This window comes from Heptranchias perlo, chromosome 4, assembly GCF_035084215.1.
Source record: "Heptranchias perlo isolate sHepPer1 chromosome 4, sHepPer1.hap1, whole genome shotgun sequence".
NCBI classification, from domain to species: Eukaryota; Metazoa; Chordata; class Chondrichthyes; order Hexanchiformes; family Hexanchidae; genus Heptranchias; species Heptranchias perlo.
In genome coordinates, this window is record NC_090328.1 from 14,916,214 (window position 1) to 14,937,657 (window position 21,444).

Consider the following 21,444-nt stretch of genomic DNA (forward strand, 5'->3'; position numbering starts at 1 on the left):
CCCATCTTTTGGATGGGATATTAAACAAAGGCTTTTTTCAGGTGGATGTGAAAGGTCGCACGGCACTATTCGGACAAGAGCAGGGAAGTCCCGGACAATATTTAACCCTCAACGAACATCACTAAAACAGATTATCTGGCTGTTTGTCTTATTGCTGTTTGTGGGACCTTGCTGTGCATAATTTTACTGCTACGTTTCCCCATATTACAACAGTGACTCCATTTCAATACCACTTCCTTGCCTGTAAAGCAAAGTTGTGAAAGGTGCTAGTTCTTGAGTACAAGTTCTTTCTTCTTCCTGCCACAGAGCAACAAACATACCTCTCAACTTGCCTTATTTAATCATGATATTCCAATGTTGTGACATATTTCGATCCTGTCGTGATTTAATGCTTCCTTTGCAATCACAGGAGCTGAGGGTACTGCTTAATTTGGCTTTTCCCACTTCTCAATCAAAGATTAACACTTGATTGTATTTTGATGGCACATAGGTTAATCCGTCTAATTAAGCACATAGCATACTGAAACTTCCTTCATTATTAATTGGAGCTGTGGAACTCATAACAATACATTGAACTCATTAGAAATAATAGAACAAAACTGAAAATATTAGTTAATTTGAATATTCATTGTGCTGTGCATCGTAAAATAAAATGTCTCAGATATTGGTCATTTGCCACAAATTTTCAAGGTTTAGGGGTATGGTCATGAGGATGGACTAGGAATTCAGTGAGTGGGAGATAGTGGGTGACCCAGCACTCGATAGCACTGTACACTGCTGCTCTAATGTGCTGTGCCTTCATGCTGTTCCAATCTTTTCCCATTCTTTTAATGTTACAGGCCGCACCTGGAATACTGCATACAGTTTTGGTCTCCATACTTAAGAAAAGACATACTTGCTCTCGAGGCAGTACAAAGAAGGTTCACTCGGTTAATCCCGGGGATGAGGGGGCGGACATATGAGGAGAGGTTGAGTGGATTGGGACTCTACTCATTGGAGTTCAGAAGAATGAGAGGCGATCTTATTGAAACATATAAGATTGTGAAGGGTCTTGATCGGGTGGATGCAGTAAGGATGTTCCCAAAGATGGGTGAAACTAGAACTAGGGGGCATAATCTTAGAATAAGGGGCTGCTCTTTCAAAACTGAGATGAGGAGAAACTTCTTCACTCAGAGGGTGGTAGGTCTGTGGAATTTGCTGCCCCAGGAAGCTGTGGAAGCTACATCATTAGATAAATTTAAAACAGAAATAGACAGTTTCCTAGAAGTAAAGGGAATTAGGGGTTATGGGGAGCGGGCAGGAAATTGGACATGAAGCTGAGTTCGGATCGGTCAATGCCCTGTGGGTGGCGGAGAGGGCCCAGGGGCTATGTGGCCGGGTCCTGCTCCGACTTCTTGTGTTCTTTAGATTTGTGGTTGGGATCAGATCAGCCATGATCTTATTGAATGGCGGAGCAGGCTCGAGGGGCCGATTGGCCTACTCCTGCTCCAATTTCTTATGTTCTTATGTTCTTATGTTCTTCACACATTGCAGTATTTCCCTGGTATAATGTCAAAGCACTTTCTACAATGCTACACGTATGTGCTTAACCCCAATGTTACCAATCCAAAATGCAATTCAAAGTGAAAGAAATAAGGAACTTGCATTTCTATAGCACCTGGAATTTGCTGCCCCAGGAAGCTGTGGAAGCTACATCATTGAATAAATTTAAAACAGAAATAGACAGTTTCCTAGAAGTAAATGGAATTAGGGGTTACGGGGAGCGGGCAGGAAATTGGACATGAATTTAGATTTGAGGTTAGGATCAGATCAGCCACGAACTTATTGAATGGCGGAGCAGGCTCGAAGGGCCGATTGGCCTACTCCTGCTCCTATTTCTTATGTTCTTATGTTCTTCCACATTCCTACCGCATCCCGAAATGCTTTACAACCAAGGAATTACATTTTAAAGTGTTGCCACTATTCTTATGAAGACAAACACAGAAGCCAGTATGTTTACAGCAAGATCTCACAAAGAGTAAATGTGAGAAATCACTAAATCTGTTTGTGGTGGTGTTAGTTGTGAGATAAATCATGGAATCATAGAAAGTAATGGCACGGAAGGAAGCCATTCGGCCCATTGTGTCCACGCCGGCCGAAAAAGAGCTATCCAGCTTAATCCCAATTTCCAGCACTTGGTCCGTAGCCCTGTAGGTTACGGCACTTCAGGTGCACATCCAAGTACTTTTTAAATGAGTTGAGGGTTTCTGCCTCTACCACCCTTTCAGGCAGTGAGTTCCAGACCCCCACCACCCTCTGGGGTGTTGGCCAGAACATTGAGAGAACTCCCCTGCTCGTCTTCAAATAATACAATCATATCTTTTATGAACAGGTTGTTGGGTCCTTAGTTAAATATCTCATCCAAAAGACAACAGGTCCGACAGTGCAGCACTCCCTTAATACAGCACAAGAGTTAGCCTAGATTATGTGTTCAATTGCTGGACTGGGGTTTGGGCCCACGACGTTCTGACTCAGAGGAGGCTAGGGCAGTATTTTTTTTTCCACACTTGAGATTCTTGTGGTTTTTGCAAATTAGTTTTGAATTTAAAGTCAAGCGGTGCTACAGTCTTGTGTCCAAAGATGTTAAGGCTTTGCATAAATATTTTTACATAGAACTTTCACAGCAATTAATTTGGGCTGGGATCAAAACCCAGTTAAGAGGGGAAAGGACGATAACTAATGTGCAGCTTCATACCAGATTTTAAAGTTGGAAATAAATTAATTTTTCCCATGTAGATATGGAGCACAGAGAAAACAACAAGGGTTCGAATTAGAGCTGCCCTGTAGAGAGCTCACTGTGTAACTGGGACAGCTCCACTAATCCACCCTTGGCAGTTCAATACAATGACCCGATTACAGTTCTAACTCTCGGTATAACTGAACCATAAATGTAATCCTTTAAAAGTACAATGCTTGCACTGCTACTGTCACAATTCCCATTGAATTCATCGAGATCAGTAAATTTGCATACATTACACACAAAACCAGGCTTTTAAAATTCACACCAAAAGTCCCTTTCATCGTCTCTAGGATGAGTGCTATAGTAAAAAAAAACACGGAGCGAATTTATCCTGGACTAGGTCATTTTGTTTTAGTTGTGACTTCTGTAGGTAAGTGAAAGAGGCTTGGGAGTGTGTCTAAGGACAGTCAAGGCCCAGCTTGTATTATCAGGCTAAGGCTTCATGAATATTCAGATCTGAGGCTGAAATACAAAAATATCAAATCTGAATTCCAAAATGTTCACACATTCCCATCTTGTTGAATAAAACATAATTCATTAAAAGTGCCTGCACTGCTATAATGTATGAGGTCTCTCCAGAGTATTGAAGGGAGTCAGGCCATGTTATTATATCTGTTAAAAATATCCAGTTATTAATATTTTGCTGTGTTAAGAACATCTGCTGAAAAGTGAATGAGCAATACCGGCACAGCATTAAATAAAGAAACATAACCCACTGTTCATGTACCACCTGAAGAAGAGCGAAGAATTTATTCTGTTGCCCTGCACTGTGGCAAAATGAACGTGAAATGATTGCAAACATTTTTGTTTTGAATAAGGGGTACAGGTAAATTCAACCCTAGTAATATGTTTGATACCTAAACTCTACAAGATCCTGGAACTCCTACCTAACAGTACTATGGGAGAACCTTCACCACACGGACTGCAGCGGTTCATTAAGGCGGCTCACCACCACCTTCTCAAGGGCAATTGGGGATGGGCAATAAATGCTGGCCTTGCCAGTGACGACCATATCCCAAGAATGAATAAAATGAAAAGTCAGATTAGATTTAACTACTTTACACAGAGGATGGTGAATGTAATGTGGGGTTCAAAACCCCTTTAACAAAAGGTATTTGAAGGAAAGGGTTAACTGTGCCAACTTTAAACAAAGATATTTGAAAACCTGCAAACACAGTAATGTGGTAAACTGAGTTCTCACAAATCCTGTTATTCCCTCACTGATGCCGACGGCATTGGAGAAGTCTGAGTTTTGGGATCGAAGACATTATAGAATCATAGAATCATAGAAGTTTACAACATGGAAACAGGCCCTTCGGCCCAACATGTCCATGTCGCCCAGTTTATACCACTAAGCTAGTCCCAATTGCCTGCACTTGGCCCATATCCCTCTATTCCCATCTTACCCATGTAACTGTCCAAATGCTTTTTAAAAGACAAAATTGTACCCGCCTCTACGACTGCCTCTGGCAGCTCGTTCCAGACACTCACCACCCTTTGAGTGAAAAAATTGCCCCTCTGGACCCTTTTGTATCTCTCCCCTCTCACCTTAAATCTATGCCCCCTCGTTATAGACTCCCCTACCTTTGGGAAAAGATTTTGACTATCTACCTTATCTATGCCCCTCATTATTTTATAGACTTCTATAAGATCACCCCTTAACCTCCTACTCTCCAGGGAAAAAAGCCTCAGTCTATCCAACCTCTCCCTATAAGTCAAACCATCAAGTCCCGGTAGCATCCTAGTAAATCTTTTCTGCACTCTTTCTAGTTTAATAATATCCTTTCTATAATAGGGTGACCAGAACTGTACACAGTATTCCAAGTGTGGCCTTACTAATGTCTTGTACAACTTCAACAAGACATCCCAACTCCTGTATTCAATGTTCTGACCAATGAAACCAAGCATGCTGAATGCCTTCTTCACCACCCTATCCACCTGTGACTCCACTTTCAAGGAGCTATGAACCTGTACTCCTAGATCTCTTTGTTCTATAACTCTCCCCAATGCCCTACCATTAACGGAGTAGGTCCTGGCCCGATTCGATCTACCAAAATGCATCACCTCACATTTATCTAAATTAAACTCCATCTGCCATTCATCGGCCCACTGGCCCAATTTATCAAGATCCCGTTGCAATCCTAGATAACCTTCTTCACTGTCCACAATGCCACCAATCTTGGTGTCATCTGCAAACTTACTAACCATGCCTCCTAAATTCTCATCCAAATCATTAATATAAATAACAAATAACAGCGGACCCAGCACCGATCCCTGAGGCACACCACTGGTCACAGGCCTCCAGTTTGAAAAACAACCCTCTACAACCACCCTCTGTCTTCTGTCGTCAATCCAATTTTGTATCCAATTGGCTACCTCACCTTGGATCCCGTGAGATTTAACCTTATGTAACAACCTACTATGCGGTACCTTGTCAAAGGCTTTGCTGCAGATACATATCTAGATTATTAAATAAATAAGCTAGATGGATAATATTGAGCTTAATGTGTTGTCAGGCTTTTAAAACACACAGGCTTTTGGAAACACAATCTTTTCAACACAGCAGGAGGTAATGTAAGAAAAGGCAACAAAGGTATACATCAAAAGCTTCAGATCAGGAAAACAATGATAGGTGTGAAAAGGCATTGGCGGCATTGGCCCTTTCATTCCTATTTAGTAATCTGTTCAAAGAACTGGGTTTGTAAAACATCAAATAGTATTGCATCCAGCATATGGTCAAATGGTATAAGGAACGGATTTGAAGCATTTGAGGCAATCAAAGTTGGAGACGGAAGGACCATTATGTATGTCTGGGCGTAGAAATGTAAGGGGCTATCTCTACACGAAAGGCTATAAACAGAGACAGTAAAGGGGCCTTTTACAACCCATGGTTCGAGCACATGGTCTTTTCTATGTCAAAAGGGTCCCTGGTCACATGACCAAAGCCTAAACTGTCAATCATTGAGGTATGATAGTGATTGAGGCACAGCCACAGGGAGCGATTGGACAAAAAGAATGACCCTCCCCATCCTATCGGTGAAAAAAAATATAAGAAGACGACTTTGAGAGAAGAACAGTCTCTTCACCACCCGGCAGTCACAAGGAACGCACACTGCAGTTGAACATCACGCAAGAAGAAGAAGAGGACCTCGAGGACTGAAGAGCTGATCAACCTTCAGGCCCGATAAGCAAAATCCTTGGTTTAAAGGTTGAATATGTATTAATGATTTGCCTGATGTGTGCATGAATTGTCACATAATAACACTGAGAATTATTAAGTGTATAACAGGATCTTATAAAGGAAAGTCGTATGGTTTGATTTTGCTTCATGAATGCTCGTATGAATGATTACATCATTAAATAATCACTTTTGACCAACAAAACTATTGTGAGTGAGGGTGACTGTCTTTGCTTGACTATTCATCCAGTGTCTAAGAATCACAGGAAATAAGGAATTCCCTACAGTATGGAAAGGACTGCCCAGGGAAGTGGGCAGTATTAACAAATTCTGTTGATAGAATTTCATATGATCTGGAATGCGCTGCCTGAAAGGGTGGTGGATGCAGATTCAATTGTGGATTTCAAAAAGGAATTGGATAAATATTTGAAGAGAAAAAATTTGCAGGGCTACGGGGAAAGATCGAGGGAATGGGACTAACTGGACTGTTCTTGCAAAGAGCCGGCACATGCTCGATGGGCCGAATGGCCTCCTTCTGTGCTGTAACGATTCCATGATTCTATAGAAACATAGAAAATAGGAGCAGGAGGAGGCCATTCGGCCCTTCGGGCCTGCTCCACCATTCAAAATGATCATGGCTGATTGTCTAACTCAGTACCCTGTCCCCGCTTTTTCCCCATATCCCTTGATCCTTTTAGCATTAAGAAATATATCTATCTCCTTCTTGAATACATTTAATGACTTGGCCTCCACTGCCTTCTGTGGTAGAGAATTCCACAGGTTCACCACCCTCTGAGTGAAGAAATTTCTCCTCATCTCGGTTCTAAATGGCATACCCCATATCCTGAGACTGTGACCCCTGGTTCTGGACTCCTCAGCCATTGGGAACATCCTCCCTGCATCTAGTCTGTCTAGTCCTGTTAGAATTTTATATGTTTTGATGAGATCACCTCTCATTCTTCTAAACGCTTCTGAATATAGGCCGAGTCGACTCAATCTCTCCTCATACGTCAGTCCTGCCATCCCAGGAATCAGTCTGGTAAACCTTCGTTGCACTCCCTCCATGGCAAGGACATCCTTCCTCAGATAAGGAGACCAAAACTGCACACAATACTCCTAATACTATACCACCACCTTCTCAAGGCAACTAGGGATGGGCAATAAATGCCGGCCATAATACTACAATATTAAATTCAAGAGGGAGCTGGACAAATATTTGGTAGAGCAAGCGATTAAATGTATGAGAGAAAAAAGCGTATAAAGGATTTTGTAAACTTTGGGAGTGGCTAGATGGGCCTCAGTACTCTTGTCGTGGCAGGTGCATTCTGATGTTTTCATGTGAAATTCAATAAATACACAGCACAAACTAGAGAGAACAAGTGGCTACTGTGTGCAAGATAGCAAATCCATTGCATTATGTACACTGCACAAATAAGGGTCAGTGCCAAATGGAATCAACAATCTAAATTGATCTGAATTAGACAGATCAGGATATCAAAACCACATTTCTTTCTGTGGGAGGGTGGGAGGGGATTAATTTTTGATGTCGGCCGCATGGCACAACAATTTGCAACCAGAGAATTACATAGAATTACATGACATGGAATTTACAGCACAGAAATAGACCATTCGGCCCAACTGGTCTATGCCGGTGTTTATGCTCCACATGAGCCTCCTCATCTGTAAGAAGGCTGGATGTTACAGAGAAGTGAATCTGTCAGTTACCGAGAACACAAAAAAGATCTGGAGAACTTTCCTGTAGGGAACCTGAGAACACCCCCCCCCCCCCCCCCCCCCCAGGGTAACGCATGCTTCAGAACCCTGGTTAACAAGTGCCAGTGACAACTCGGAACTTCTGAGCCATATGATAAGGGACACATTCCACCAGTAAAAACAGGGACAAATGACCAAAATTGGGACTAGCTGGCACTCTCCACGTTTCATTTTCGACTGTTTTTCTTTTCCCCTTTTAAAGCCGTTCACCTTTCCCAATTATAAATTAGTCCAAACGGCAAGATGATATATATCTTGTTTCCTTTCTCACTTTCCCTCTGCCTCTTGCTCTCTCCCTGTATCTGCTCACAATCCGATGGTTGCGGGGTTCGCTGTTCCCAGTATTCAGTTCTTCCCTTACATGAGAACATAAGAATGTATCGAGGAACGAGAACAGGCCATTCAGCCATCAAAGCTGTTCCCTCTATTACATTAACTCTCCCATTACAGCATCCAGCTAAGTTTGAACATTACTAATACTTTTGTCTCTTTGATGCCGCCTGCCAAATCATTCCAAATGCTTATCACTCTTTGAATGAAGAAGTTATTCTTAGTATCGGTGTTAAATTTTCTTTTTACCTATTCAAATTCCACTAGCTCTACTTTTACTGTGAAGTAATATTCTGGGTTTTCCCAATTTATGTACTTTTTCAATGCATTCTCGGAATATGTGCGTCATTGGCATGGCCGGCACTTATTGCCCATCCCTAGTTGCCCTGAGAAGGTGGTGGTATAGCTTGTGACACCTTGTACAGCAGAGCGGCTTGCTGGGCCATTTCAGAGGGAAGTTAAGAGTCATCCACATTGGTGTGGGACTGAGGTCACAGGTAGGCCAAACCATGTAAGGACGGCAGGTTTCCTTCCCTAAGGGACATTAGTGAACCTACCTCTTTGACCAAGCTTTTGGTCAACTGTTCTAATATCTCTTTATGTGGCTCAGTGTCAATTTTTGTCTGATTACGTTCCTGTGAAGAGCCTTGGAACGTTTTACTACATTAAAGACGCTATACAAATGCAAGCTGTTGTTGTTGTGACGGCATTTTAACTTCTGGATTTGGGAGGCTGCGGGAGTGCATGTCCAGGCTGTTTGACCATTAGGGCCGAACCCCAAAATTTCCTCATTTAACATCCTGATGTGTGCACTTTCAGCAGAGGTTTGTTGGACAGAGATCACAATCTTTGGTACAAAACTACAGGTCATAAGTATAAAATAGTCACTAATAAATCCAATAGGGAATTCAGGAGAAATTTATTTACCCAGAGAGTGGTTAGAATGTGGAACTCGCTACCACATGGAGTAATTGAGGCACATAACATAGATGCATTTAAGGGGAAGTTAGATAAGCACATGAAGGAGAAAGTAATAGAAGGGTATGCTGATTGGGTTAGATGAAGTAGGGAGGGAAGAGGCTCATGTGGAGCATAAATACCGGCATAGACCAGTCGGGCTGAATGGCCTATTTCTGTGCTGTAGCTTCGATGTAACTCACTAGGCTGGAACCTGCTCCGACAGGTGTGGCAAGGCTGTCTGCACATCCTGCAGACAAAGACTACGAAAATACTTACCTCGTGGGTCTCTGACGTCCATTTGCTCCATTTGAAGTTTCTCCTCAGTTCAGTGCTGTGATATCAGTGCACCTTTCTTTGTATTGATTGACTCTGTGGGAATGGAAGCCGCGCCCACAGAAACTGTCAAGAAGAAAAGTCACGTCCACAAGCAGGCAAGTAAAACTCATTCATTTAAAGTGAAATTCTCGATGTTAGTGTAAATAAAAAATTAACACACCTTATAAAAAGCTGAGCAAATGATTTAATTTAATGAAACTTACAGAAATTAAAAGTTAAAAAAAAATTAAAATTTTTAATTTAAACTGTTTGTAATTCAAACTGTTAATGACTGTTTCGCAGTCATTAACAGTCACCGTGCTTTTAAAAAGTAATGAAGGGCTGGTATTTTCGATCTAACTATCTACGTTCCAGTTGGGCAGATGGGTAAGTTTACGAATGTTTAATGATTTTATTGATTGCAGCGTAGATGGCCCTTTAATTCGGACCTGTCAAACCACCGGCGAACCAATGGGAGCAAGTTTGCGATTTGGGGGTTTTAATGCGCACGTGCGCGTTCGCGAACTTGCACAATGGATGCACCGGCGGTTGGAGAGGACGCCATTATGGAGCGGGGTCCTTATGGTGAGTCATTTCTGGACAAGGTATCAATCAGGAATTCTGGCTGATTTTCCCTTAGACAAGTACATGAGGGTGAAAGGAATAGAAGGAAATGCTGATTAGGGTGAGATGAATTAGGGTGGGAGGAAGCTCGTGTGGAGCATAAACATCGGCGGAGACCAGTTGGGCCGATTGGCCTATTTCTGTGCTGTAAATTCTACGTCGTGTAATTCCATGTAATCCTGTGTAATTCTAATAACAACAACAAAAACTTGCATTTATACTGCACCTTTAACATAGCAAAAATGTCCCAAGGCACTTCGCAAGAGCGTAATCAATCCTAAGCCCAGGGCACGGAGGTCAACTGGAACTTCCCTACCATCAGCCCACCTATTTAAGATCGGCCAATTGAGAAACATGCCTTTAACTGCAAAAAAACTGGTAAGAAGATCATTTCCTTCCCCATGTTTCAAATTTACCAATTTATTTTAATAATTTTACTTCTAATAAGTTCACACTTCTTTTCAAAGCAACCATTGTATGATTTACTCTGTTATTTTCAATATTTATATAAGGATTGGAGTTGGGGATCAATTTTTTAGTTCACCTGTCTAGGCCATCTGGAATTTAGCCCTGCCTAACATGATCCATCCCTCTACCTCCAAATCTGCCACTTCCTCTCAAACCTCATGATGTTCCCCAAGCTTCATTAGAAAGCGTCCCTTCTCAAACTATGCCTTCACAGCCCTGAAGACCCCCACCTATCCTCTGCAAGGTATTCTTGACTTTGTCTTTGTCCAGGGAGGGCCCAATCAGGGAATCAGCACTATATTCTTGTCCTGTCCATATATTATGAGTCAGCAGTCCTAAAGGATCTCAAAGTCCCTCTATTTCTATTTCCCTCCTACCTGGAGGCAAAGGGAGTGACATTGGTCATTTCCACCAGCAAGAAGCAGGCTCGTAACGAATTGGCAGCCCGTTCTACATCATACCCAATTTTCTTTTCCACAATTCCTCACCAAAAACTCCGAACGGGTATCGCATGGGCTACTCGTGGGAAATCATCAGGCTATCTAGTCCCCTTACTGTTGACCCATCTTACCCAAATCCTGCAATGCATCACATCTTCCTCTGCTAGAGGAGACCTGGACCAATTCAAGGCAACAGAATGATGCCAACTGCCCAAATCTCCATAATGGTGTCACAACTCAGCCCCAAACCAACAAAGTTATCGAAATCTGCCTACCCGGCTGACTTTATAATAAAATCCTGCTATCAGCAAATAGGCAGTTGCCTCTCCCAATCCAGTTTGCTATTTATAGATGTTTGTCTCATTGGATATTTACGGGGAGGCGGAAAGGGTGTGGGGGCACCTGTTAGTGACCGGGAAACACGGATATACCGGGAAGGCGGAGGTCCTGCTGAATTTAACGGCAGCTCGTAATGGGGTGGGGCGGTGGGGGGGGGGCGGGGGACTCAGAGCGCGGCAGCGAGGAGGGAGGGAGACATCGCTGGGGCGAGATATCACGGGGGACCGTGGTGCGGGGGGGGAAGCACCTCTGCTCCTCCTGTCCCACAGACATGTCGGAAAAGCACTTGTTTGCTGGACCTGGCAGCTCCCTCCTCCCTTCAGCTGCCGGGTCTCCCGAGCCCCGGGAAATCCAGCTGGCCAGCCATAAATTTAAGTGGCAGTCAAAATCTGAGGAACGCAGCCTCATTAACATATTAAAATCACCGACTCGCCTCTCCAGAGAGGGTTACTTGGCTGACCCCAACCCGCTGTGGTGAAACTGGAAGTAGGCACGTTCACAGCGGGTTGGGATTGGGTTTCATATTTTTAGCAATTTAACAACTCCCCGACCCTCTTCCACCATCGTGGGGCGGGGTGGGGGAGGGCCGAAAACTCCGCCCATTGACTTTACTCAATGCTTAATTCGATGTCCTTGCAAAGTGCTGTCTGAATGAAGGGGAACGCCCACTTGAATCTAACGTAATCTAATGAAGGCTAACACAGAAGAAATGCATCACTGTAAAGAACTCTGAATGTTAAAAGATAGATTCTATCAATGTGGTTTTGTGAGCCACCGGATAGCTTTAGATTTCTTCACAAACAAATAAAAGGATAACAGTTGGTCCTGTTCAGAACAAAACAAATAAATGATTGCCACTGACCAAAGCATGCAGAGCTCTTCTGTTTTCACTCGCTAATCATAAATTCATAGAATGATAAGGCACAGAATGTACCTGTGCCGGCTCTTTGAAAGTGCTACCCAATTAGTCCCACTCCCCTGCTCTTTCCCCACGGCCCTGCAAATTTCTCTCCTTCAAGTATTTATCCAATTTCCTTTTGAAAGTTGCTGTTGAATCTGCTTCCACCGTCCTTTCAGGCAGTGCATTCCAGATCATAACAACTCGCTGCGTAAAAAAAAAATTCTCCTCATAATATCATGTGTCAGTGACCTCAGGGAATACAAACGGCTATCTGACTTATTTTTTTTGCTGATTTGACAAGTCCCGGTGTCACAAAGTGGATGGTGTCGTTTTTAATATTACGTTGACATTTCCTGCGGACCCCTTCGGTGCTGTTAGTGGAAGAGCTTGCAACGGCACACAGGGAGAGTGCACATCGGCACACTGGCTGAAGCAGTTCTCCTTCTGCGCATGTACGGCAAACCGCTGTTGTTTTCAGTGAGCCTTTATTAACACCTCAAACAAACAATCAATCCCCCCGCCCCTCCATTTAAAACAAAAAGAATGGCTGTGCGGAGTTTTCTGATCACAGAAATGACGGCTTAGATTTATCACTGCAGTTCAGCCAGGAATGGGCGACCATATTGAAATTTAAGGAGACTACTGGGTGGAATGTGCACTGTGCCTGCTTCACCCAGTACATAGAATTACATAGAATTTTACATCATAGAAACAGGCCATTCGGCCCAACTGGTCTATGCCGGTGTTTATGCTCTACATGAGCCTCCTCCCACGTCTCTTCATCTAACCCCACCACCATATCCTTCTATTCCTTTCTCCCTCATGTGTTTATCCAACGTCCCCTTAAATGCATCTATGCTATTCACATCAATTACTCCTTGTGGTAGGGAGTTCCACATTCTCACCACTCTCTGGGTAAAGAAGTTTCTCCTGAATTCTTTATTGGATATATTAGTGACTATCTTAGAAACATAAGAACATAAGAGATAGGAGCAGGAATAGGCCATATGGCCCCTCGAGCCTGCTCCGCCATTCAAGAAGATCATGGCTGATCAACCATGATCTTATCAAGGGGCAGAGCAGGCTCATGGGGCCGAACGCTCTACTCCTTAATTCGTATGATCGTATGTTTGTATCTTCGACCTCAACTCCACTTTCCTGCCCAATCCCCATATTCCTTGATTCCCCTAGAGTCCAAAAATCTATCTATCTCAGCCCTGAATATACTCAACGACTCAGCATCCACAGCCCTCTGGGATAGAGAATTCCAAAGATTCACAACCCTCTGAGTGAAGGAATTCCTCCTTATCTCAGTCTTAAATTGCCGACCCCTTATCCTGAGACTATGCCCCCTAGTTCTAGACTCTACAGCCAGGGGAAACAGCCTCTCAGCATCCACCCTGTCAAGCGCCCTCATAATCTTATACGTTTCAATGAGATCACCTCTCATTCTTCTAAACTCCAGAGCATAGGCCCATTCTACTCAATCTCTCCTCATAGGACAGCCCTCTCATCCCAGGAATCAATCGAGTGAACCTTTGTTGCACAGCTTCTAAGGCAAGTATATCCTTCCTTAGGTAAGGAGACCAAAACTGTACTCAGTACTCCAGGTGTGGACTCACCAAAGCCCTGTACAATTGTAGTAAGACTTCCTTACTCTTGTACTCCAACCCCCTTGCAATAATGGCTAACATGCCATTTGCCTTCCTTACTGCTTGCTGTACCTGCATGCTAACTTTTTGTGTTTCTTGCACGAGGACACCCAAATCTCTCTGAACACTAACATTTAATAGTTTCTCACCATTTAAAAAAGATTCTGTTTTTCTATTCTTCCTACAAAGTGAATAACTTCACATTTCCCCACATTATACTCCATCTGCTACCTTCTTGCCCACTCACCTAACCTGTCTATATCACTTTGCAGACTCTTTGGCCCCAATTTTCAAATCAAATTGCGGGTGCATTGGGGGTGGTGGGGGGGGGTGGGCTGCGAAAATGGCGAAAATCCTGAGCGGGTAAGGAAGCCGGCCTCAATCCGCCGACTTCCAGGTTTCCCACAGACGCACCTGTGTGTGTGCACGCTTCCCGAATGCGGAGGTCCTGCTGGCAATTAAAGCAGGCGGGATGATAGTTAAAGAACCAAATGTACCTTGAGGTACTTAAGGTACTTTATTTCTGACGTGGTAGATAGTTAAAACGATTTTAAACTTACCTGGGCGGCTTCCCCACGGCTTCCGATTCACGCCTGGTGAAACCAGGGCTGGATCAGGCAAAAATAAATTAAATAAATTAAATAAAAAACCACTGCACAACGTTAAAACACAAAATCAACCTACCTTTCCACCGATTTCACCCGCACTCCCTGCTCCGATGTCCGATGTCTCCCTCTCTGATGTTTCCCACTCCCCCTGATGTCTCCCTCTCTGATGTCCCTCTCAGCCACTGATGTCTCCCTTTCCGATCTCCCCCTCTCCCACCCTCCCGATCTCCCTCTCCCCCCCCCACCCGATCTCCACCCCCACCCCGATCTTCAGCACCCTCCACTCTCTGTTCCGGCGCCGGTTGACGTCTCTCTCTCTCTGTCTCTCTATTTCTCTCCCTCCCCCTCGGTGTTGCAGCTCTTGTCAGCAGCCAGCCTGTCAATCAACTTTAATCACCATCAATTACATCGCGATCGCATCAGAAAAGGTAATTTTTTTTTATTTGGGTTTGCCACGTGCACCTTCACCCCCCCACCACCATTTCAAAATTAAGCCCTCTGTGGCCTTCTCACATCTTACTTTCCCACCTCCTTTGTATCGTCAGCATACTTGGATACATTACACTCGGTCCCCTCATCTAAGTCTTGTATTTATGGCCTCTAGTTTTTGACTCCCCCACAAGTGGAAACATCTTCTCTACGTCTACCCTATCGGACACCTTCATAATTTTAAAGACCTCTATCAGGTCACCTCTCAAGCTTCTCTTTTCTAGAGAAAAGAGCCCCAGCCTGTTCAGTCTTTCCTGATAGTTGTGCCCTCTCAGTTCCAGTATCATCCTTGTACGTTTATGCACCTTCTCCGCTGCCTCTATATCCTTTTTGTAATATGTAGACCAGATCTGTGCACAGTGCTCTAAGTGTGGTCTAACCAAGGCTCTGTATAAGTTTAACATAATTTCTCTGCATTTCTCTGCATTTCCTCTCGAAATGAACCCCGTTTACAGGACCGCTGGTGCCCGACCTCCCAGTGACAGCTGGCGGTCCAGCCGGAGAGGAGCCGAAAAATAAGCTTGTGTTTATTTTTTGCGGGACCGGGAGGAGCAGGAGTTCTCCTTCGGGCTCCACAAAACCGGCTTGTGCCGCTGCTGCTCCTTACCTTACCCGCGGAGTTACCTTCTTCTGGCCCAGAGACCGTCCGATGTTGCCTGTGATCGGCCCAGGTCGCTCGTTTCTTGCCCGCAGCCCGCCAACCTAATGAGGCCTGGCCCGGCAGAATGGATCAGCCCTCCTGCCGGGACTAACGGGTACCTGACTGGCGTATTCCTTCACCCGACCACCCGATGTCCGTTGGCGTTAAAATCTACCGCACCGTTTAATTTGAAGCAGTGTTCTCTGGATTTACTGTTCAAAATATTTAAATGGAGAAAAGAATCAAGGACGAACCAACAACTAAAGCACAGGTTCAGCCATCTTAGAGGAAACAAACTAGCCCATCAACATAACTTTGGAGGGAAGCCATTAGATGGCGATTTGTTTTAGAAGTGGATAGTGGCAGATCATGTCGAAGGCTGGGGAGATGTCTGAAGCGATGACAAGTGATTCACCAAGTTGCTCAGAGATGCATGAAATGGGCAGCAAGACCAGCAGTGGAATGGGCTGTCACTTGCCTTCTGTCAGTTGTGGAGCAGTGCTAACAGAGGCAATCTATATCATTCAGGCTGAGAGACGCTGCAGGAGGGCAAGAGGCCACGCGGGAGAGAATCTAAACCGATGTTATACACTGCTGTTTATAAAGATATGCATTGAAAGCTAAAAAAGAAATTGCCAGCAATGGACTTACTGTTTCCTTGCTAATTTCCAGTAAAAGCTAAGAAAATACAGTGGCTAGGTTACATTCCCATAACGGATTAGAAAAAATAAAATGATCCCCAGTCACAATTCTTTGTTGTCAGGTCACAGGTTATACCTTAGCTATTTCACCACGACAGCTACGGTATCTCACCATCCTACCATAGAAACAGTCACCAATTTCAGACACTGTTACGGCGAACAATGAGGGTGAATATCAGTGATGGTCTGTATAACATTATAACCGTCGTTAGGTACAAACACTGGTGCTATACCTGTGCAAACTTTTAATGTGGTGTGAGCCTTGACTCAGTCAGTAGCACACTTACCTCTGAGTTAATAGGTTGTGGGTTCAAGTCCCACTTCAGAGATTTGAACACATAATCTAGGCTTTCAGTGCAGTACTGAGGGAGTGCTGCAGTGTCAGAGTTGCTGTCTTTTGGATGAGACATTAAACCAACCTCTCAGGTGGATGTAAAAGATCCCTTGGCAATATTCAAGTAAGAGCAGAGGAGTTCTCCCCTGGTGTCCTGATCAATATTTATCCCTCAACCAACATCACTAAAACAGATTAGCTGATCATTATCACATTGCTGTTTGTGGAACCTTGCAGTGCACAAATTGGCTGTCACGTCTCCTACATTACAACACTGACTTCAAAATTTATTTCTTTAAATTCCTTTGTGCACTGTCTCAATGCAGGCATTAACGTATTTAAATAAAATTTTTACAATACCCCAATGTAACCCAATGTGCTATATGAAGCAGTAGTTGGATTACTGAAATCTGCCGGTTGTAACATTTTGCTTTCAGAGGCCTTTAACATGCTGCTCAAGCTTTGTTCTTCTAGTTTATGATTTCAACAGAAGCCACTGGCATTGATAATTCTATAACACCATGGTGCCTGTGATATTAACTACAAGTGCATATAGCATGTTCCAGTCCACTCTTGCTTGCATTGTGATAAACGCCAGCATGGACTGGTTGGGCCGAATGGCCTGTTTCCACGTTGTAACTTCTATGTATTTCTATGAGAAGGCTGATCAATAAGGAGGTTCTCTCTGTGTAGCGTTTTTTTATAAACACGTTCACAATTTTGCTACACATAACACCAAGAGTAAATCACCCTCACACGCTGTTTCTAGGGCTATGTCTTTTTCCATTTGCTAAACTTAGCAAAAAGTGTGAACATGAAACAGGTAACAGTACTTTCAACTCGCATTTAACTTTTTCAGCAAAACTAGCAAATGGACGATGACATATTACATCGAGTTATACCAAGTCTACAACATAGAAACAGGCCATTCGGCCCAACTGGTCCATGCCGGCATTTATGCTCCACACGAGCCTCCTCCCACCCCTCTTCATCTAACCCTATCAGCATAACCTTCTATTCCTTTCTCCCTCATGTGCTTATCTAGTTTCCCCTTAAATGTATCTATGTTATTTGCCTCAATTACTCCTTGTGGTAGCTTATAAATATATATACATAGGTGATATATATATGTATGTATATATGTTATATATAGATATAAGTGAGGTTATACAGCATTTATCCTTCGAGCTTTGCACTTTAATTTACCTTTTTTCTTTTCACTATCTGCGCTAGATCTTCATTGTGGTGCAATGGCCATCAATGGGTTAACATCGCTTATACATCATCTTTCAAATCCACTACCAAAAACAAAATATACATTTTCTTTAGTGTGGTGTAATTACCTTTAAAGTTGGGTCTAATTCTCGCATCGTATCCTGATGTTCTTCCCATCAATTTGTCCAGAAAGTCTGATGGAGACATTGGTGGAGCACGAGATCTAGAACCTTCTATTTCTTTGGTTGTCACCAAGCTGAAAGCAAACACGCAAATACAGTATAAAAGAACACAAGTCATTGGCAGTGTAAGAAGACATTATAAATAACAAAGTTACCTAAAGTGTATCGGAGTTTGGAAAAAAAAAGCAGATCAACATACTTGAGGAGAGCTGAACAGGATACACTTATGTTTGCAGGTGGGATTATAATTCCATGTATCAATGTTTAAAACCTGGGTATTTCAGATTAACAGGATTTCCAGGGGGGGTGGATAGGCACGTCTGATCCAGATCATTATGTAATTGGATGCAGATGACTTTACAGGACATGACGAAGGTTATATTATCAGTGTAAAGTAAAAAAGAAAGATATTGCATTTCTATAGCGCCTTTCACGACCTCGGGACGTCCCAAAGCGCTTCACAGCCAATGAAGTACTTTTGAAGTGTAGTCACTGTAGGAAACGCGGCAGCCAGTTTGCGCACAGCAAGGTCCCACAAACAGCAATGTGATAATGTCACTGTTGTAATGTAGGAAACTGTTGTGAGTAGAATCAGAAAATTCTGGAAACACTCAGCAAGTCAGGCAGCACCTATGAAGAAAGAAAGAGTTAACGTTTCAGGTCGATGACCCTTCAGGGTCAGGACTGGCGAAAGGTCATCGACTCTGTTTCTTTCTCCACAGATGCTGCCTGACCTGCTGAGTATTTCCGTCATTTTCTGTTTTTATTTCAGATTTCCAGCATCCGCAGTATTTTGCTTTTGTTGTAAGTAGGGTTCAGCTGATTAATCAGTTGGTTGAAGCAGAGCTATGCAGGCCAGGAAAGTCCCAGGTTTGATCCCCAGTCTGTGCTGAGTTAGATAATTTCAAGTGAGGTGGGAGTAGGGTTGGTAAAATTGGCCTCAGTACCTTGGAGTTTTCACTGGTTGTGATTTCTTCCTCCCCCAAAGAGGTCAAATAGCTTTCTGATCCTCATCGTCTGGGGTTAAATAGCCTACCGATACTCAGGGGCCCAAATTTGTGGCCCTTCCCACACAATCCTGCTGTAACTTCATCGGGAGTGCACCAGAAGGGCTGGAAATTATGACAGGGCCCAGAAGCACAAGCTCCCGACCTTATTTCAGGGCTTCCAGGATGGGTTGTTAGGGAAGGAGACTCCAACTGCCTCAAACAAGGCCAATGGGCTAAGACAAGGTGGGACTGTGGATCAGGACTCACTGTGCTGGGAGTTACCGCATCACCAGCCCTCAAAGGACCCCTGCGTAAGGCTGGGGGCAAGTACGCTTGGTAAGGCCAGTTGTACCATGCCGCCAAGCAGCAGAAGTGGTGGCCACCTGCAGGTCCAAATCAGGATGTGACCTGGACCCCCCCAAAAGTTATTTTTTAAAAAAATTATAAAAATTATTTACAAAGGGGGCCACGAAGGGCAAGTCTGAGACCCTCCTGGGAAACGAGAGCCTGTCAACGACCTCCCAGGACTCCCAGGTTACACCAGACTTTCCAACCTCCTGGAATTGGCAGGTTCCCCAGATGTTTCCACTTGTTGGGAGTCCAAAACTAGGGGTAATCAATAAAAGATAGTCACTAATAAATCCAGTAAGGAATTCAGGAGAAACTTCTTTACCCAGAGAGTGGTGAAAATGTGGAACTCGCTACCACAAGGAGTAGCAGAGGCGAATAGTATACATGCATTTAAGAAAGAGAGAAATAAATAGAAGGATATACTGATAGGGTTAGATGAAGTAGAGTGGGAGGAGGCTTGTGTGGAGCATAAACACTGACATAGACCTATTGGGCCGAATGGCTTGTTTCTGTGCTGTAGATTCTATGTAATTCTATGTGTCGCTAATGGCTTGAGTACTTAACTAGTGGGATGCAAATAACCCATCAATGCCTTGCCATCATCTACAAGGCTCATGTCAGGAGTATGGTGGAATATTCACCACTCTCCTGGATGGGTGCAGCTACAACAACACTCAAGAGGTTTGACACCACCCAGGACAAAGCAGTTCCTTGAACAGCACTCCTACCACTGAATTCAGTATCCACTCCCTCCACCGCTGATGCACAGTGGCAGCAGAGTGTAAAATCTACAGGGCGTACTGCAGCTTGATTCAATAGTACCTCCCAGCCTTGTGACCTCTACCACTAAGAAGGACAAGAGCAGCAATATCATGGAAACACCATCACCTTCGAGTTTCCTTCCAAGTCATAAACCACCCTGACTTGGAGATATGTCATCGTTCCTTCATCGTCACTGGGTCAATATGCTGGAATTCCCCATCTAACATCATCGTGGGAGCATCATCACCACAACGACTGCAGAAGACGTAAACCCACTGCCACCTTCTCAGGGCAACTAGGGTCGGGCAATAAATGCTGGCCTTGTCAGCATTGCCCACATCCAATGAACAAATTTTAAAAATGATTACGTTATGCAGACAAACGTTTGGGAGTTAATTTTAATGCATGCAAAAGTCGTGGTCTGGGGTGCACAATTTCCCAACATGCATTCCAGGAGCACGCTGGGAGCACCCCCACAGTAAACCTGCCCTATAGTAAAGAAAGAAAATGAAAGAATTTGTATTTATAAAGCCCCTTTCACGATCACAGGATATTTTAATCGAGTTTCTATTTCAAGAGGTTGAAGGAGAGGGAGGGTTATTGATGGAGTCCGTTTTTCAATCTAATATCCTTTAAGTGACTTTGCCTATTTGGTTGATTCATTCCGCTGATTTTTTTTTGATTTGTCCCTTGCTTTATGGAACAAACCTGCCCGTGCAAATTTTCCAGCCTTTAGTACGTTCTCAGCTTTTATTATAGACATTTGCTGCCCTGATAGTTCAGTGAGTAACTGAGCTGTACAAGTCGGGATTGTCCCCAGATTCAGTCTCCGTTCTGTACGGAGTTAGCCAGGGCAGCAGTAGGTGAGACACCAATGGCCTCGGCACCCCAGTTATGGGGAGGGGAAAATTCAACTCCAGTTCCTGCATCTAGTTGTGACTGAACCTCCCCTGCTGAAGTGCATGTGCGTGGCCATTGGGTAAAAGCTGTGTCAATCTCAGCTGTGAAGCCCCACCCCCTCCCCGCGGTCAAATAGCCTGAAGACAATGAATGCCAAAGGCTCATACATAAATAATGCCCACTTGGGCATGATGCCAGCAGGCAATCACTGGTTTCTGTGGAACTGTACTCAGAAAGGAATCAGCAACTTTAGCTGAGGAGGAAGCGAAAAGGAGAAAAAAATCCTTCTCATTTTAATTTTTTTAACTGGTGGGGGCAGAGTGTTACCAGGTGCACAATAATGGCTACCAGGCAGCCCAATGGAGCCGTGTACTCCACAGACTTCAGGCGTAATCTAGGCTGGCACCTCAGTGCTTCATTGTCGGAGATGCTGCAATGTCGGAGGTGCCATCTTTCGGATGAGATGTTAAACTGAGGCCCCATCTGAGAGCATCATCCCCATTGGCTCTGCGGT

General features: G+C 43.9%; 1 protein-coding gene across 5 annotated transcripts in view; it reads right to left on the reverse strand.

Moving 5' to 3' along the window:
* The window catches only part of glra3 (glycine receptor, alpha 3), a 161,522-nt gene that overhangs the window by 87,379 nt on the left and 52,699 nt on the right, over nucleotides 1–21,444 (reverse strand). For 4 of the 5 annotated variants that reach the window (XM_067982511.1, XM_067982512.1, XM_067982515.1 and 1 more), the window contains exon 1: nucleotides 17,875–17,953. In XM_067982511.1, the coding sequence (XP_067838612.1) occupies nucleotides 17,875–17,953 (79 nt within the window). Of the gene's footprint in view, nucleotides 1–17,874; nucleotides 18,003–21,444 lie in introns of those variants that run through there. The other variant, XM_067982510.1, reaches the window with a different exon arrangement.